Below are 15,295 nucleotides of genomic sequence, written 5' to 3' on the forward strand. Positions count from 1 at the left end.
CTGAATATAATACGAATAATATACGGGAGTGAAACGTGATATCCCATAAATGTGTGTTCATCAAGATTTTACGAACACTTAAACACTTTTACGAACATTTTTCGTTTTTTGGTTTAAACCAATTGGTTTTTTTTGAAAAAACCAGCTGGTTTAAACCAGCCAACCATGCCAGAAACTGAATCGAGTCACTCTCATAATATGCAACAAATACATTTTTCTTTGGTTTCTACAGTAAGAATGATACTAACCTTCCAAGAAATACCTGTAACACATTTCTTGTATCCTGAGGGAAGTATTGTTTGGGGATCACATGCGTTAGTGCAACCATGCAACCTTCCAAATTCCAATTCAGAACCAACTTCTTGTCCTCTCCCTGCAAGTAACAGCAAAAATAAAATCACGGAAAGTGTTCACTAGTTTCCCAGGAATTATTACAACCACACACTAGCACAATGATCAATGAATGAAAAAGTAGTTTCATATGTGTAGTCAACATGCAAAAGTTCACATCTATCATAACACACACACATTTTATTTTGTCAGTATATTCGGAAAGAATAAAATCAAATTCAGTAATTTTACTTAAAAAAAGATAATAATTTGTTACTTTTCCTTTTTATCAACTACGTTAAATAATTGATGTACTATTAACTCTAGTATTTCCATATCGGTGTAAGCATAGTATACCTTCAAATATCCCTAAACACCGTGAGCGTGAGTTTTCTCGGAGTTTTCCCATTTCCTTCCATTTTCTTCATTCCATCATTTCATTCATTTCTCATCATCACCGTCTCCTTTGGCCTACCCGGCATAACCGTGGGACGTAAAGATTTCATTTCGTTTTCTCAAATATCCCTGATTTTTCAGACGACTTTAATGCAAAACTTATCAATGTAAAGTTCCTTTTAAGATTTGTATCTCAATCTTTATGTCACCTTTTTTTGGTGGTGGTTATCACTCCATATTCCGTACTTTAATGGGATACATAGGTCGAGTTGAATATTTCGTGGAAGTGCATTAACAGCAACTTTTAAGTATCAATCAAACCGAATCATAACATGACGCATTGCCGTTACGTATTTTCTATACAGGTCTGACTTAGACCAGGGTCACACTTATCCCTGACACGCGACGCCACAAACACTATCATTATAATAATAATAATAATAATAATAATAATAATAATAATAATAATAATAATAATAATAATAATAATAATAATAATAATAATAATAATAATTTAATTGATCTTCACCATCACACAGTCATTCGACACTTTCCATTTTATTTCTTTAAATATAGTACAAGCTTATTTCCGGAGCTGAGAGAGAAACTATGCCAAGTCATTTTTTTGGCCGAAATTGAGTTATTATTTTTTTTTTCTTTCTCACATTAGTACAAGGGACACTAGGAAAGTTTTGAGATGTGGACAACTGGAAAGCGGGAAATGAAAAATTTTTCCGTCAATTATCAATCGACGCAATTCAACAAAATATTGCCTTGAAAACACTTTTTCGCTTCTTCTGTAAAATTAATACTTTATGACTTATGCTACTTTACTTCTCAATCCCAGATTTTCTTTTTATTAATATTTATTTAAAGTCAAACCACCTACATTTGAAAAAAGGAAATTAAGTTTACGTCCCACGGTTATGCCGGCTCGGCTAAAGGAGACTGATGAGAAATGAATTAAATGGTGAAGTGAAGAAAATGGGAGGAAACGTGAAGAACCCCGAGAAAACCCACGCACACGGTGTTTGTTCACCACAAAGCTCTCTTGGCGCGAACTGGAATCGAACCAAGGACCCCCGCACCCCATCCTGTATTTAGAGTACAACACAACACTAATACCGCAACAATAATTATACAGTAACGATAACTTTAATATCTTATTTATTTATTTATTTATGGTTACATATAAATCACAACAGGTATATTACCCAATGATAGTGACCTAGTCATTTTGTATATATTTAGAGCATGCATGAATTCACTTACATAATTACAAATATATATTTATAGATATGGCCATTTTAATTAATGAATCTTCAATAAGATTGCACAATAGTTCTTAGAGAACGGTCATTTATAGTAAATATGTCAAGTTCAGGATTACTTTCAGCATAGGAGTTAAAAAATATAACACATTCTCCTAATAGGTGACATGTATAGCGTATTTGTTCTAGCAGTAGGTAAATGAAAAGTAATATTTCTAGGGCGAGTGCGTTTACCTGAAACATGCAATTCTAACTGGGGTAGTAAATACTCAGAGTCTTCGCACTCTGAATACACTTATAAACAAATAAACATGTATTTAGCCTGCTTATTTACAATCAACGAACTTAACTTTATTTTCTGTTGCATTTAAGTTATTTATTTAATTAATTCAAACGTGTTTCAAAGTTTGAAGTCATAAGACCTTTCGGCAGTGATATTACATATGAGTTATTCAGATCTAATACGGAAGTGTGAAAAAACAAATAGAATAGTTAATACTACATTAATTAATGGACGCAGTAAATAAAAAATTAAGTTTACAAATTATAAACATACGCTACTTCTCATCCTTAAATATTGGGTGTGCAAGTAGAAACTCGATCTGAACTTGGGAGCATTCAATAACACTCTTGAACGCATCCAAATCAGCCGGTAGGGTGAATATATGTAGCTTAGGCATTGCTGGTTTTATAACACAAGGTTCAGTGTGGCACAAGCTCTCATGCTGCATGTAAATATAGTCGAGGTGGAGGTCGATAAGTAACATTTACGCCATTGCATCTCTTCTGTTTTCAAATGAAACGAAATGAATAAATAAATAAATAATAAAAAAACTGCGCAAGCAACAGAACTGATTAATTCCACTTTGGGTGAACATTCTGTAAGTCATTCAACAATAAAAAATTAGTTTGCAAGATTTCGTGGCGGAACGTTTAGTCTGGAGGACGATACACGTCCAGGTGCAGTGAAAAAAATTGAGGACGAAGAACTTCAAGTGTTACTAGATGAAAATTCATATCAAACGCAAGAAGAGTTTGCTGAACAGTTAGGAGTTACTCGCCAAGTAATATCACTTGGATTGCATGCAATGGGAAAGATACAAAAGGAAGGCAAATGGGTTCCTCGTGAACTGACGCAAGAAAAAAAATCGAGATGAGTTGGTATGTGCATGAATTTGCTTTCGCTGTACAAAAACAAGACCTTTTTGCAGAAAAATCATCACGAGCGATGAAAATTGGAGTTTGTAGACAATCCTAAACGCAGAAATGTGTGGGTTGATCGAAGCCAGCCGTCAACATCAGCTGCAAAAACGAATATTCATGCCAAGGAAGTGTTACTGTGTGTCTGGTGGGATTTCAAAGATGTGATTTACTACGAGCTTTAGGAACCTCGTCAAACTGTGACAGCTGAACGTTATCAGGCCCAATTGATCAAATTAAGTGAAGTGCTGGAGGAAAAACGACCATTTACCGGCCACGGAAGTCGGAAAGTGCTATTGATCGACAACGCACGCTCATTTACATACAACAAAAGAATCACGGGAATTCATCTTCGCCTTAGGCTGGAAAGTTCTCGAGTGTGCGGCATATTCTCCAGTCTTAGTGCCGTCTGATTTCTACTTATTCGGATCGATGTCATCATCTTTGAAAGACCAGCGATTCACACAAGTTTAAGATGTGCGAAAATGGCTCAATAACTATTCTGCTTCGAAACCACCAAGCTTCTATCGCGACGGCATTTATCAGTTACCATATCACTGGCAAAAACCATAGATAGTAATGGTGAGTATTTCGATTATTAATCTTTGTAATAAGTATCTTTTCACTATAGTGCAATTTGACCCCAAAGAGCCGAGTTTCTACATGCACACCCAAATAGCTACTCCACATAGCTTATCAACGAAACTCGAGACTGGAAAAACAATAACCTATCAAACACAAAATAAATTAGATACTTGCCTTAATAAGTCCCAGGTACACCATTAAATAATTGTTGACTATGGATAATTCATCCTCTTGTTTCGCCCACCTAAACAATTCTTCGTACAAAACATCAGACATTTGAAGAGCGGCTGCTTTCGCTGCTGCTAAATTACATGCTGTAATCGCAGATACCTTCATCAAGACCTGCATCACTTTCTCTACGTATGCTTCTTTAGGGAAATTCTTTACTTCTTCTAAAACGAGTTGATCCCTATCACTTCCAATACCTAAAAATCGTTCAGGAGTTGGTAACAGAAGGAAATCCGCGACAGTACACTAGAAAAAGAAAATGAAAAATACAATTTTAGTGTTGTCACATATCAATTGACGTATTATATTATACTTTAAAAAAAATCAAGGAATATTATGAAACTAAATGCAATTATGCCCTCTTGAAGGAAACGAGTAGCAGAATTCTTATTTACCTTAATGTATAGTTTCGAGCGTATACAGGTCATATGTGATTGTAATCAACCACGTACAAGGATCACGAAAAGAAATATTGACACTACGATTAAAGAACACATCAAGGACGTCAAAGATATAAATCAAGTAGTTTCAAAATTATTAAAATACATAATGAATCTATGCAATCCATTTAAGATTTTAATATATGACGTAAGAATTATCTTCAGTGGACACACTGATATGCGCATCATATTTTATCAGGACCCCAAAATTGAATTCAGACGCATTCTCTCACACACACACACTCACTCGCTCATACTCACACAAATGCAAATTCTAGGTATGGGAACACTGGATGCTAGCATGAAAGACAAATGGAAGCTACTGTCACTGGTGTTACTACAAGTAATACACTGAGCAGGAAAAGAAGGTAGGAATAAGGATGTAAATATCTATTTTTTATATACAATTCTGAAGATATCTGCACCAATTGAGCAGACGAATTGATTGCTTCACTTCGTCTGAATAAGACATAATGGATCGCTTCCACCACAGACCACAATACCAGCAACACCTGTAGATAAAGACATGGTTTAGGGAACCTTCCCGGACGTTGATCACGATCTATATTGAAATTTTGACGCTGAACACGTGACCTTAGTCCATTCCTGTGTTGTGTTGTTGAGGTATAACCAAACATCGAAGTGGACATTTCATCCGCACCAATCTGCCTATAATGGACATTTAAACAGTAAGTTGAACGACGGTAAGAACAGAAGATAGGAAGTTACGGAACAAACGAAACATGAATTTACAAAAGTTCTCTGTGTGTTCTGGCTCAAATAACTCCGGGACTGTTCAGAGTCAATGCATCCTATTTGCAACGGATTTTCTCAAATCTTTCTACTAACAATCTAACTTTTTGATATTAAAGATATCAAAGTCTTCCATCGAAGAAATATTAAAGGAAGTGTGCAAGTGAATATCTGGGTGGGGTAACCATCAGTACTTCTCAGTTTTTGTATAGTACAGTATTCCTAATCCTAATCTCATTAATCCCTCCGCTCAAGCTCTCTAATTTCATGTTTTCTACGAAGATTTTCTAACTAAAGCAGTCAACAACAAGTAACCATATTCCTGCTTCATTGAGTCAATGGCTCTGTTCAGTTTTGTTAGGTATATAAAGAAAACCTCAACCCTCTTCACAAATCTTCACCACGGAATCTCCACTGGCATTTTTAAGTTATTGATTCCATGCAACCAAACAAAGCAAAAGGTGAAGCACGGTATATTAAAAATAGAACACTGTAATTTCCCTCTTCGGTCAAAACGCATATATACATTAACATTTGAGGAAATATATTTAAGAGTGAAAAATAAACTTAGATCTAATAATCACTTAATAAAGATGCGTTTATTATGTGTTATTTCTTTTTTCTATTCTGTACGTTTAAAAGTTTATGGGTATGTGGTTTGTCTATTTTGTGCAAGCAAATATTGGTTTCGCTGGAACAACACGAAAAAGGGTACACAACGAAAACGTCAATTTTCATAGTGCTGTAGCTTATGCTGGGGCTATGGTCTGCCAGATGGCATATATTCAACTGAATAATACGTGGCACGTCGTCGGCCAGCGCTATTATTTCTCGCTTTCCTAACCAACAAGTAACTACTTAATTTGAAGCCTCCAGACATCGGATCAATACTAAGAAAAGTGTTCCCATCATGAATCGCACACAAGACCAAGAGATCAAAGGGAAGGCGTACACGAGAACTCACCGAAAATATTCTTAAGGAAGCAACAGAGATGTTTCTACACATAAATTATAAATAATTTTTTAAAACTCATCGCTTTTCTTGGAATAGCGATTTAGCGTGACTCCAACAATAAGATAATCTCCTGTGAAGATTCTGACATTGGAGGAAGTGAAGAGTGCATTAAGAGTGCATTATAAATTGACATGTTCAAGCGCCTACCTATCTGTGTAACTGCACACCTAGAATCTCTAATCTTAATTTTCAAAATTCTCCAGTGTGTAATTACCAGTTCACCATTTTCCTTTTTGAGCTGCAAGCAAATGGCCATCCTACCCCTACTCTAGCTAGTGGCCCGAACTAGCTACGTTAGGATAAACGGGCTAGAACTTGTCTTCAGGCAGAACACTCAGATAAGACAAGAAATCAAAACAGAAAAGCTGTTCTCAAGCTCTGCCACCCTCCTACAAATTATTTTCTACTTATCAGGTAACTTCTTACCTTAACACATTCGATATTGTTTTCTTGAGTTCCATTCTCTTTGGTTAAATCTATTGGTCGATCACCTTCGCCATTGGTTGTTACTTGAATTTCAGATTCTTCCTCAGTTTCACCCTCATTCTCCTCCTCATCCTCAATTTCTTCCTCGTCATCCTCCTCCTCTTCATCTTCTTCCTCCTCCTCTTCCCCTTCCTCTTCTTCGCCTTCATCGTCACTGTTCCAAACACGAAATCATGGTACAGTTATGACAAGTTTCTTAAAGCAATAATTCGTATTTACTTGAATCACTTATAACCACTAAGCACATGGAAGCCATTTGTGAATCAAATAAAAAAATATTATCTAGCAAGCTTCCAAAATTAGGGATTTACTGAGTGAAAAAAAAAAATGACATGGCATACGAACCCGTCTCCGGTTATACACACATATACACAAGGTTATTAGAAAGGAAGGAGCAAATTTAAAATATTTATTTCTAATAAATGACAATAGATAGAGAAAGTTCAATGTTTTATTGAAATGACTCTTTGTTGAACTTACAGCGAAATGTAAACTGCACTGCAACAATGGATTCACTCTGAATAGTGCAGCACACAAATCTACTACTCTGGGGCGTCATCGTTTTCTTGTAAGCAAATCACAGCGTCACTGTAGGGATTGAACAGAACTAGTACGTGGGGATTTAAAACTCTTTGTATGTCTCTCTATCGATTATAGTTTATTCGAAATAAATATTATAAATCTGTTCCTTTTTAAAAAAATAACACGATATATAATATAAAGGGCATTAGGAAAGTTTTACAATACGACGCAACCATATGGCCCAATTTTTTTTTTATGCTGAGACATGTTCATATTTGCACAGTAACCGCTGCATCAAGTCGATGGGCTGTCATTTATTAGCAGTGACAGTCTATGAAGTGCTTGCTATGGCATTTTGGTCAGGAAGTGAGAGCAGTTTTACGGTACGATTTCGCGCGTGATTTAAACGTGGTTCAGTGCTCAGAAGAACTAACTTTTGCATTGGATGATGCATCTCCACATCGTACAACTATATTCAGGTGGTACAGAGAATTCGAAAGGGAAAATTTCACTCTAGAGAACATTACTGCTGTTAGAAAAATGCTTGAAGACAGGCGAGTGACCTACCAGCAGATTGAGGATCTCTTAGGCCTAAACACACCAGCAATTTGTTCGATTCTGAATGACCATTTGTACATGAAAAAATTGTCATCTCTGGGTGTCGCATAGTCTGATTGAAGAGCAGATGACACGACGTGTTACATGGTGCCGGGAGATGCTACAAATGTTTGATAAGGAACAATCTCGATATGTGAACATCGTGACAGGTGAGGAGACTTGGTTGTACTATTATGATGTGCAGACCAACACTCAGAACAAAGTTTGAGTCTTTGATAATGACGATACACCTGAAGCTGTCAGAAAATCCCGGTCAGTAAAGAACACGTTCCTGTATTTTTCAAATCAAGTGGAATTATGGAGCGTGTAGTCACAGCTGCAAGGCACACCTTGTTGGTTACTTAACAATATGCAAATAGCAAATATAATATTAGTGCATTTAGTTAACTTGTGAATTGAATTTGTAAATGACTTGTATTTTATGTATGCTAAACAACTTTTCGTTAGGGTGGAAACACTTCTCGCCAGGATTGTAGAAGCGATTTTTTTTCCTTTTTTTGTAGAGGACATTCTTGTTCTCCGCACACCGCGGAAGATTCCTTAGCTAGTCTTCGTGGACCTTAAATTAAATATTTAAAGAACTGTTTACGCTGACTGTCCGTTGAACAGTATTGCCATCAACAGAATAGAAAAGTTGAGCTTGGAAAAGGTACAATAACTCGGAAAAGGTCATTAGTGCAGCATGGTATAAAACCTATAATGCAAGGCGGTAGAGCATGAGGAGCAGTACCGTGGTTATGTGAGATTGATAAGTCGCTTTTAACGTCACCATCGCTATCAGCGACCTCGGAAACCCACGAGTACATAAACCCATGCAAATTGCCGATGTTTTCGTATTTTGAACAGGCTGTTAGGATTCCAACCCACTGTGCAGCGTTGCCATCTTTTACAAACCTTACTTCTCAGCTTTAACAAGATAACGAATGTCTCGGTCAGTACGAGAGTTATGACAATACTGTTCAACGGACCCTTCTAGACTTGGAGTCAGCGTAAATAGTTCTTGTAAATATTTGATTTAAGATCTACAAAACATTAGTACCTCACTCCTTGCAAGTGCCACGGCATTTGCATTTAACACATGTTCCACGTTGTTTCTCGAAACGTTTACAACACTGATCTACATTTAACATCTCTTTCGTCGTTATTTTCATTGTTGCTTCCAATGATTATATCCAATTTAGTCATTCGATTTACAAAAACAAAACTTTCTCCTGGGTTGGCAACACTGTTAATCCGGTGATGTTTGTCAATACACGGGTAGATGTTCTTCTTTCTCTACTTGATTCGTGCAAAGTTTTGTTTTTCTGTCTCTTTAAGCTTCTCCGTTATCACGGTTGGACATTCTAAATTATATTATAATGTGGAAATGTCATTTCATGTTTGTCAAGTTGGCACGGTTTAACGTTCTCGTAGGGAGTTGGTATTTCACTAATTCGTATTTATGATCACATAGAATACATTTAGCGGGGGTGTGTATCGCAACGCCAAATTACCCTAATATTCACGCCTAATTTAATATGGTGAAATGCTACACAACTTACGAGTTGTCACTTATACGATGATTTAGGAGTCTACTTGTCAAAAGTAAGATTTAATATTTGATTGGGAAGGATTCGAATGTTATTTAAAATCAAAGTAAATCAACACAGTATATAATTAAGTTATAGATAGATAAACAGATAGAGAGGAGAAAAACTTACTCCATGCTTCCTAGCGCGTCTAACCTCCCAGCGTGCGCTAGTTCATCTGTGATTAGCTCCTTCCCGTTTTCACCAAACTGGTTGCCATCTATATTCAAACTCTTTAACTTTGATTTATTCCTCATTGCTTGTACTATCATCAATCCACCTTTAACACTGATTTCATTGAACCCTAGATGAATATCCTGAAATAAATGGGCATACATGAATATGAACATACACATTTTCACACGTACAAGATATGGCAATCTCCTGTCGGATTTCTGTATATCATCAGAAAGTCTCACAATTAATGTAATAAAAAAATTAAAAATAAAATCTGACCAAAGTACTCATTATTAATAATCTGAGTAATAGTTTCGGCAATATACCATTGTCTTTATCAGAAATTAAAATGAAATCTTTCAGCTTAACGTTGAACGATAATGCCCATTAGGCTAAGGGAGACGGATGATTAAAGCAACTGAATGATGAAAAAACTGGTAGAATAAGAATATGGGAGGAAACGGGAGTATCTCCAGAAAACTCAGATACATTGTTATGTCCACTGCAAACTTACTTGGCCGGAGATCGAACCAGGGACCCAATACACCAGAGGTAAGCGCTCTATCACTGACCCATCGCACCCCCTTATTGCCTTTAACATTATCAGACACAGACACATTTACAGACAATGCGTTTAATAAAGGCATCGATATAGTGCCGAAACTGTTACACAGATTAGTAATAATTAAGTGTTTGTGTTGGATAGATTTTAAATTACATGTAGTTCCAAAGCTAAGTAAGCAGGATTCAAAATTAAACTATAAGAAGACACTAAAATATTGGAACATTTGTTGATATTGTACCTTAGCTGCCAAGTCCTTGACATCATTGGAAGTTGACAAATAGGTCGAAACCAGTTTTGTTAATCTCAAACAGAGTCTTTGGAGATGCAGGGCCCAACTGGAAACTATTTTGGTCGAACCTAGGTTTCCAACCAGCTTGCAATGTATTGTTTATATTTGAAAAGCCAAGGGTATATTACAATGTTCTCTACACATGACAGCGCTCCACGATGTAAAATCGTTAGAGCAAATAATGTACATGGGATTTCGAACTCCCCCCGCCCCCTCCACACACAACCGTTTTATTACAAACCTTTCCTATGATACAAGGCGGTATGACAATAGATAGAGAAAATTCAAAGTTTTATTGAAATGACTCTTTGTTGAACTTACAGCAAAATGTAAACTGCACTGAATAGTGCAGCACACAAATCTACTACTCTTGGGGCGTCATCGTTTTCTTGTACAATTGGGGTGTGATGTACAATTTTAATGGTGGTCCGAAGACCAACAGAATCCCTTAAATATGATTGTTGGGGACTAAGATGTTCCCGAGCCCAGTCGCAGCCAACAGAAGGGAAAGGAGTGATCACTCACGTGAAAGCCATCTCACAATTTCACTTTGCGCTATTTCGTTAATATGATATGAATTCTTTGCGCTAAAATTCTTTTCATTCGAAAATGTTACTACTGTGAGAAACATTATATTAATACATGTCTCCATAAAAATCTGCATAACTTACTCAGCAATAGCACTTTCAAAAGTGGATTCTAATGCAAGCAAGTTACATTACGTATTATATTAATGAAATACAACAAAATGAAATTCTACGTAAAATCGGTTACACGTGAGTTGCTTGGATCTGCTGAGGAAAGTGCCAGGGAACACTGAAATAACACACTAAATATTAAACGTAGTAAGTGGGTGTACGTTTACAAATTGCAGCTAATTCTGGTTTATCTAAACACTTGCTGGAAAGTGAACACAAAATCGAGAAACTGAAAATCAAGTTAAATTGAAGTGTTACAGTGTCAAGTTACAGTGTTAAACTGAAAATCAAGAAAAGGCAGGATTATTTTCGAAGCTTACTATATTCAAGAAAGAGCCAAAATTAACTTTGGGTTAAAGAAATCTTAATAAACACTGGCTCAACATTATATCATGGTACATACAAAACCATAATAGAAATAAATTTATATTTACAAACTGCAAGTTTAACCCTCAAGTAAGGGCAATTTTAACTGTAGGGCCTACAAACTTTCTAATTTATGAATTAACAGTTTCTGGACATAACATTTTCTTTTCGGCAGGAACAACGTTAGAGTGCGGAAACATCACAAACATATTTCTGAAATGAAGACAGGAAGCACCCACTGACAGAAAATTATGCTGTTAAGTTACCAATTTCCAACCGTAGTGGGTGAGTTTCAGAATATAATTACATACTTGTTTCCCTTTGAAGTAGAGAAGTGGGTAATAGATTCTCTAGCTAAACTCGGAGTTAACTCCAGTCCTTCAATCAGTACATGTTGTAGTCAGTAGTTAGTTCCGGGATGAAATCTCTATTACATTAACTGACGCACATCTCTCTTTCAGTTCTCTTTCGAAATACGAAGTTAGTCAATAAGCGTGAGAAATTGCCAATATCTTCATCTCCACTCAACCATAATCATTAAAATCAATTTCTAACACACTTGAATTCCGTAATTGCATTCAATGTCAATGGATTCAACATACTTCATTGATCTTAAGTTCTGTGGCCTCTTCAGGGTTTTTCATCTTATAGAAAGTGTGAATATCCTACAGCATCTATTAAGTTTGTAATACTGAAAATATTATAATAATTGCAGTTTTAGATTGTGCATGTAACTTGTATTCTTTATCATTTTACTTGGGAATACGAATGTAGGATAATCGCCATTACCTGTAGGAAGATTAAAACCCTGAAAACAGCCTGCAGGACAATAAGGTGATTGAAATATTCTTAACTTCTAGAACGACTGTGAAGTTGTCCCAAAACTATCAAAGCTTTTATTTTAAAATTATCGATGTTCACTTTTTAAAGTTTACTTCTTTATTACTTTTTCTACCTATTTGCATATATCTTTAAACTAATTCTTATAATTTTAGTACCTACTTACCCATGTTTCAACTCAATTTATCTTAATTCTCTTGTCTCACAGAATATATATCTTGTTAAAACTAAAAGCATGTGTATCATTTTGTAGGACTTTCTGCCCCAACAAATATATTGAGTCCATTGAACATAATTGAGGTAACAAAGTTTTATTTCAAAACATTACAAATTGCGTAAAAATGAGATCTGTACGCTATATAATTTTTGAATTACCTTACAAAATCATATTATTAATGGGATAAGCAGCGATATGTGTTCAGATGTTAGCCATGCATCAGCACACGCTAGGGAAACAAAAGAAGACAATATTAATGAGTTTGGTTATAAACACTCCCGTTACCTGTAAAATATTTCACCATCGATTGGAATTTTACGGAATGAAGCTACTACTACACAGCTTATCACAATAATCAAACAATGCTTTACTTACTTCTAGATGGGGATGTCCCTCAGCCAAAGCTTCTGCAATAAGAATAGCCCCTTTAGTTTTCAGTAGACAATCGCCAAAATTGATCTCTCTTAGATACTGGAGGTGGGGCAGAGCATTTGCCATTGCTGCAGCACCCTTCTCACCGATTGTATTGTCGTTCAGATTTAAAATCTGTAAGTTGCGATTTTCTGTTAAAGCATCTGCAATCGCTGAAATCCCGATGTGGTAGATTCCATTCTGTGGCATTGCGAGTTCTTCTAATGATCCTAAGATCTGGAAAACAAAATATCCTATAGTATTATAGACTTTTATCTTCCTGAAGCTTGTCAGCAAACAATCTGTGTAAAAACGAATTCCAACGGAAGCAAATAATATTCTAACATACTGTATTTTGTATATAACTTAGTTATTACATATACAGCGTGAAGCATCTAGAAGTATCACCTGAAATACCAAAGAAACGAGAAACATTAGCATTATACGGTTTGCGGTAAATGGCAATGGGGTCAAATGGGACTCGGCAAATGAGATATGATGTGGTAGGAAAAATATCAACAAATAGGGCATCAGAAACAAAGTAAAATTTTTGTAAAAGAAAACGATTAGACAAAAATCATGAACATGATAGAGTACAGGCGGATAAATACAACGCCATTTATCTCATGATTCTACTGCACATAGTAACGAATATGTGACCATGGGCTATTCCATATGCAATGCTACATTCTGTGGAATGATCTTTGCGTATCCCTCGACGCCTGTATCATAGCCAACCATTTTCAACGTACACTTTAAGGACTAGGTTTACGCTCATTGTGCATGTCAGTTTTTATATGGTTCTTCGACATACTGTCACTACGTTCTGTACACTGTCAAATGGTGCTGACGATGTATCGTGTGTTTTTCCTTCCTTCTCGAACGCCATATGTTCGCGTTTCTTAGTCTTTTTTCCATGATTTCTCATAGCTCACACGTATAACAGTATTGGAGGTCAAGTAGGTCACTTGTCTTTCTGTTTATAACCTTTCCCATGGTCATAGCTCCGTTACTATGTGTAGCAGAAGCATTTGCATTTCCCCACATGTGCCCTTTTTTATTTTTATTTATTTACTAGCAGCGTTCACCCCGCTTCGCTGCGGTCACCCCGGAACGCAATAAACTTTGTTACTTAGATAATTTTTACTTTTTCGCTTTCAAGTGATATGATAAAAACCATAGAAGATTGCAGTAAATGTTAACATTATATCGCCTGTCATTTATGTTAACCCGACCCGCTTCGCTGCGGTCACCCCGGAAGTTTTCGCTTTCAAGTGATATGATAAAAACCATAGTAGATTGCAGTAAATGTTAACATTATATCGCCTGTCATTTATGTTAACCCGCCGAGTGACACGGTCATGCGGGTTGCATATAAATACGTTTATTTTTACCTATGATGAACTAACAAAGGATTTGTACGTTATGGACACTTGAATGGTCAATTATCTCAAGACACTGGTAATTAAAAATTAAAGTGATATGATAAAAACCATCTAGGGTCCAAATCCTAATAACCCCCCAAAAATAAAAGAAATTGGTTCAGCCGTATTAGCGTGATGAGGTAACAAAGGATTTGTGCGTTCTCTTTTATATATAAGATTTTGTATATAGTTCAATTATAAAAAATCCACTTCATTTCAGAGTTCCATTTGATACTGCTGTTTACCGCAAAGCGAAAATCGATAGCTTTTCTTGTTTCTTCAGTATTTCAGGTGATACTTTAGACCTCACGCTGTATATCTAATAATTTATATATAAAATATAGTATGTTACAGTATTTTTCCTTCCGGTGGAATTCGTTTTTCCACATGTAAATTGAATAATTATATATAACAACTATTATTCAATTAAATATATACCGTATATAACTTAGCTATTCAACATCATCCCAGCCTCTATTACTTACAGAAAACTATGAATTTCCTTACCTCACACTCACCACCTCACCTGAAGCCGAAGAGGCTTTTCGGAACCGTTCTATATTGAAGACAAACCTTCTCACCCTCATTATGGGAACTAGCTCCTAAAAACACCTGCGCATTCGCCGAAGAAATGACAGAAACCAAGATGTGCCAGTGTAACATTTCAACACAAGATAATACATACTTATCATCATTCCGGTGATTGTAATTCCTCCGAACTCATTTACGTCTTTAAATGCACCTATTATTCAGCCCTTTATATTAAAGAATATGGATACCCTCTTTTAATTTGCATTAACTATCACCGATACTCCTGCAGCGCACAAATTCTCTACTTACCTGTCCCAGGGCACCGAATCCATCACAACAATGTATTAAACGCAACTTGCTAAAGT

The 15,295-nt window shown here is 36.0% G+C and overlaps 1 protein-coding gene across 1 annotated transcript in view; it reads right to left on the reverse strand.

The window, feature by feature from the left end:
* The window catches only part of RanGAP (Ran GTPase activating protein), a 58,420-nt gene that overhangs the window by 15,496 nt on the left and 27,629 nt on the right, over positions 1–15,295 (reverse strand). Inside the window, exons 5-9 of the mRNA XM_081727919.1 lie at positions 12,940–13,212; positions 9,545–9,729; positions 6,645–6,858; positions 3,957–4,256; positions 249–373 (exon numbers count right to left, since the gene is read on the reverse strand). Coding sequence (XP_081584045.1) covers positions 249–373; positions 3,957–4,256; positions 6,645–6,858; positions 9,545–9,729; positions 12,940–13,212 — 1,097 coding nt within the window. The remainder of the gene's footprint in view (positions 1–248; positions 374–3,956; positions 4,257–6,644; positions 6,859–9,544; positions 9,730–12,939; positions 13,213–15,295) is intronic.

Source organism: Thermobia domestica, chromosome 10 (assembly GCF_964235325.1).
Source record: "Thermobia domestica chromosome 10, izTheDome1.hap1.1, whole genome shotgun sequence".
Taxonomy (NCBI): Eukaryota; Metazoa; Arthropoda; class Insecta; order Zygentoma; family Lepismatidae; genus Thermobia; species Thermobia domestica.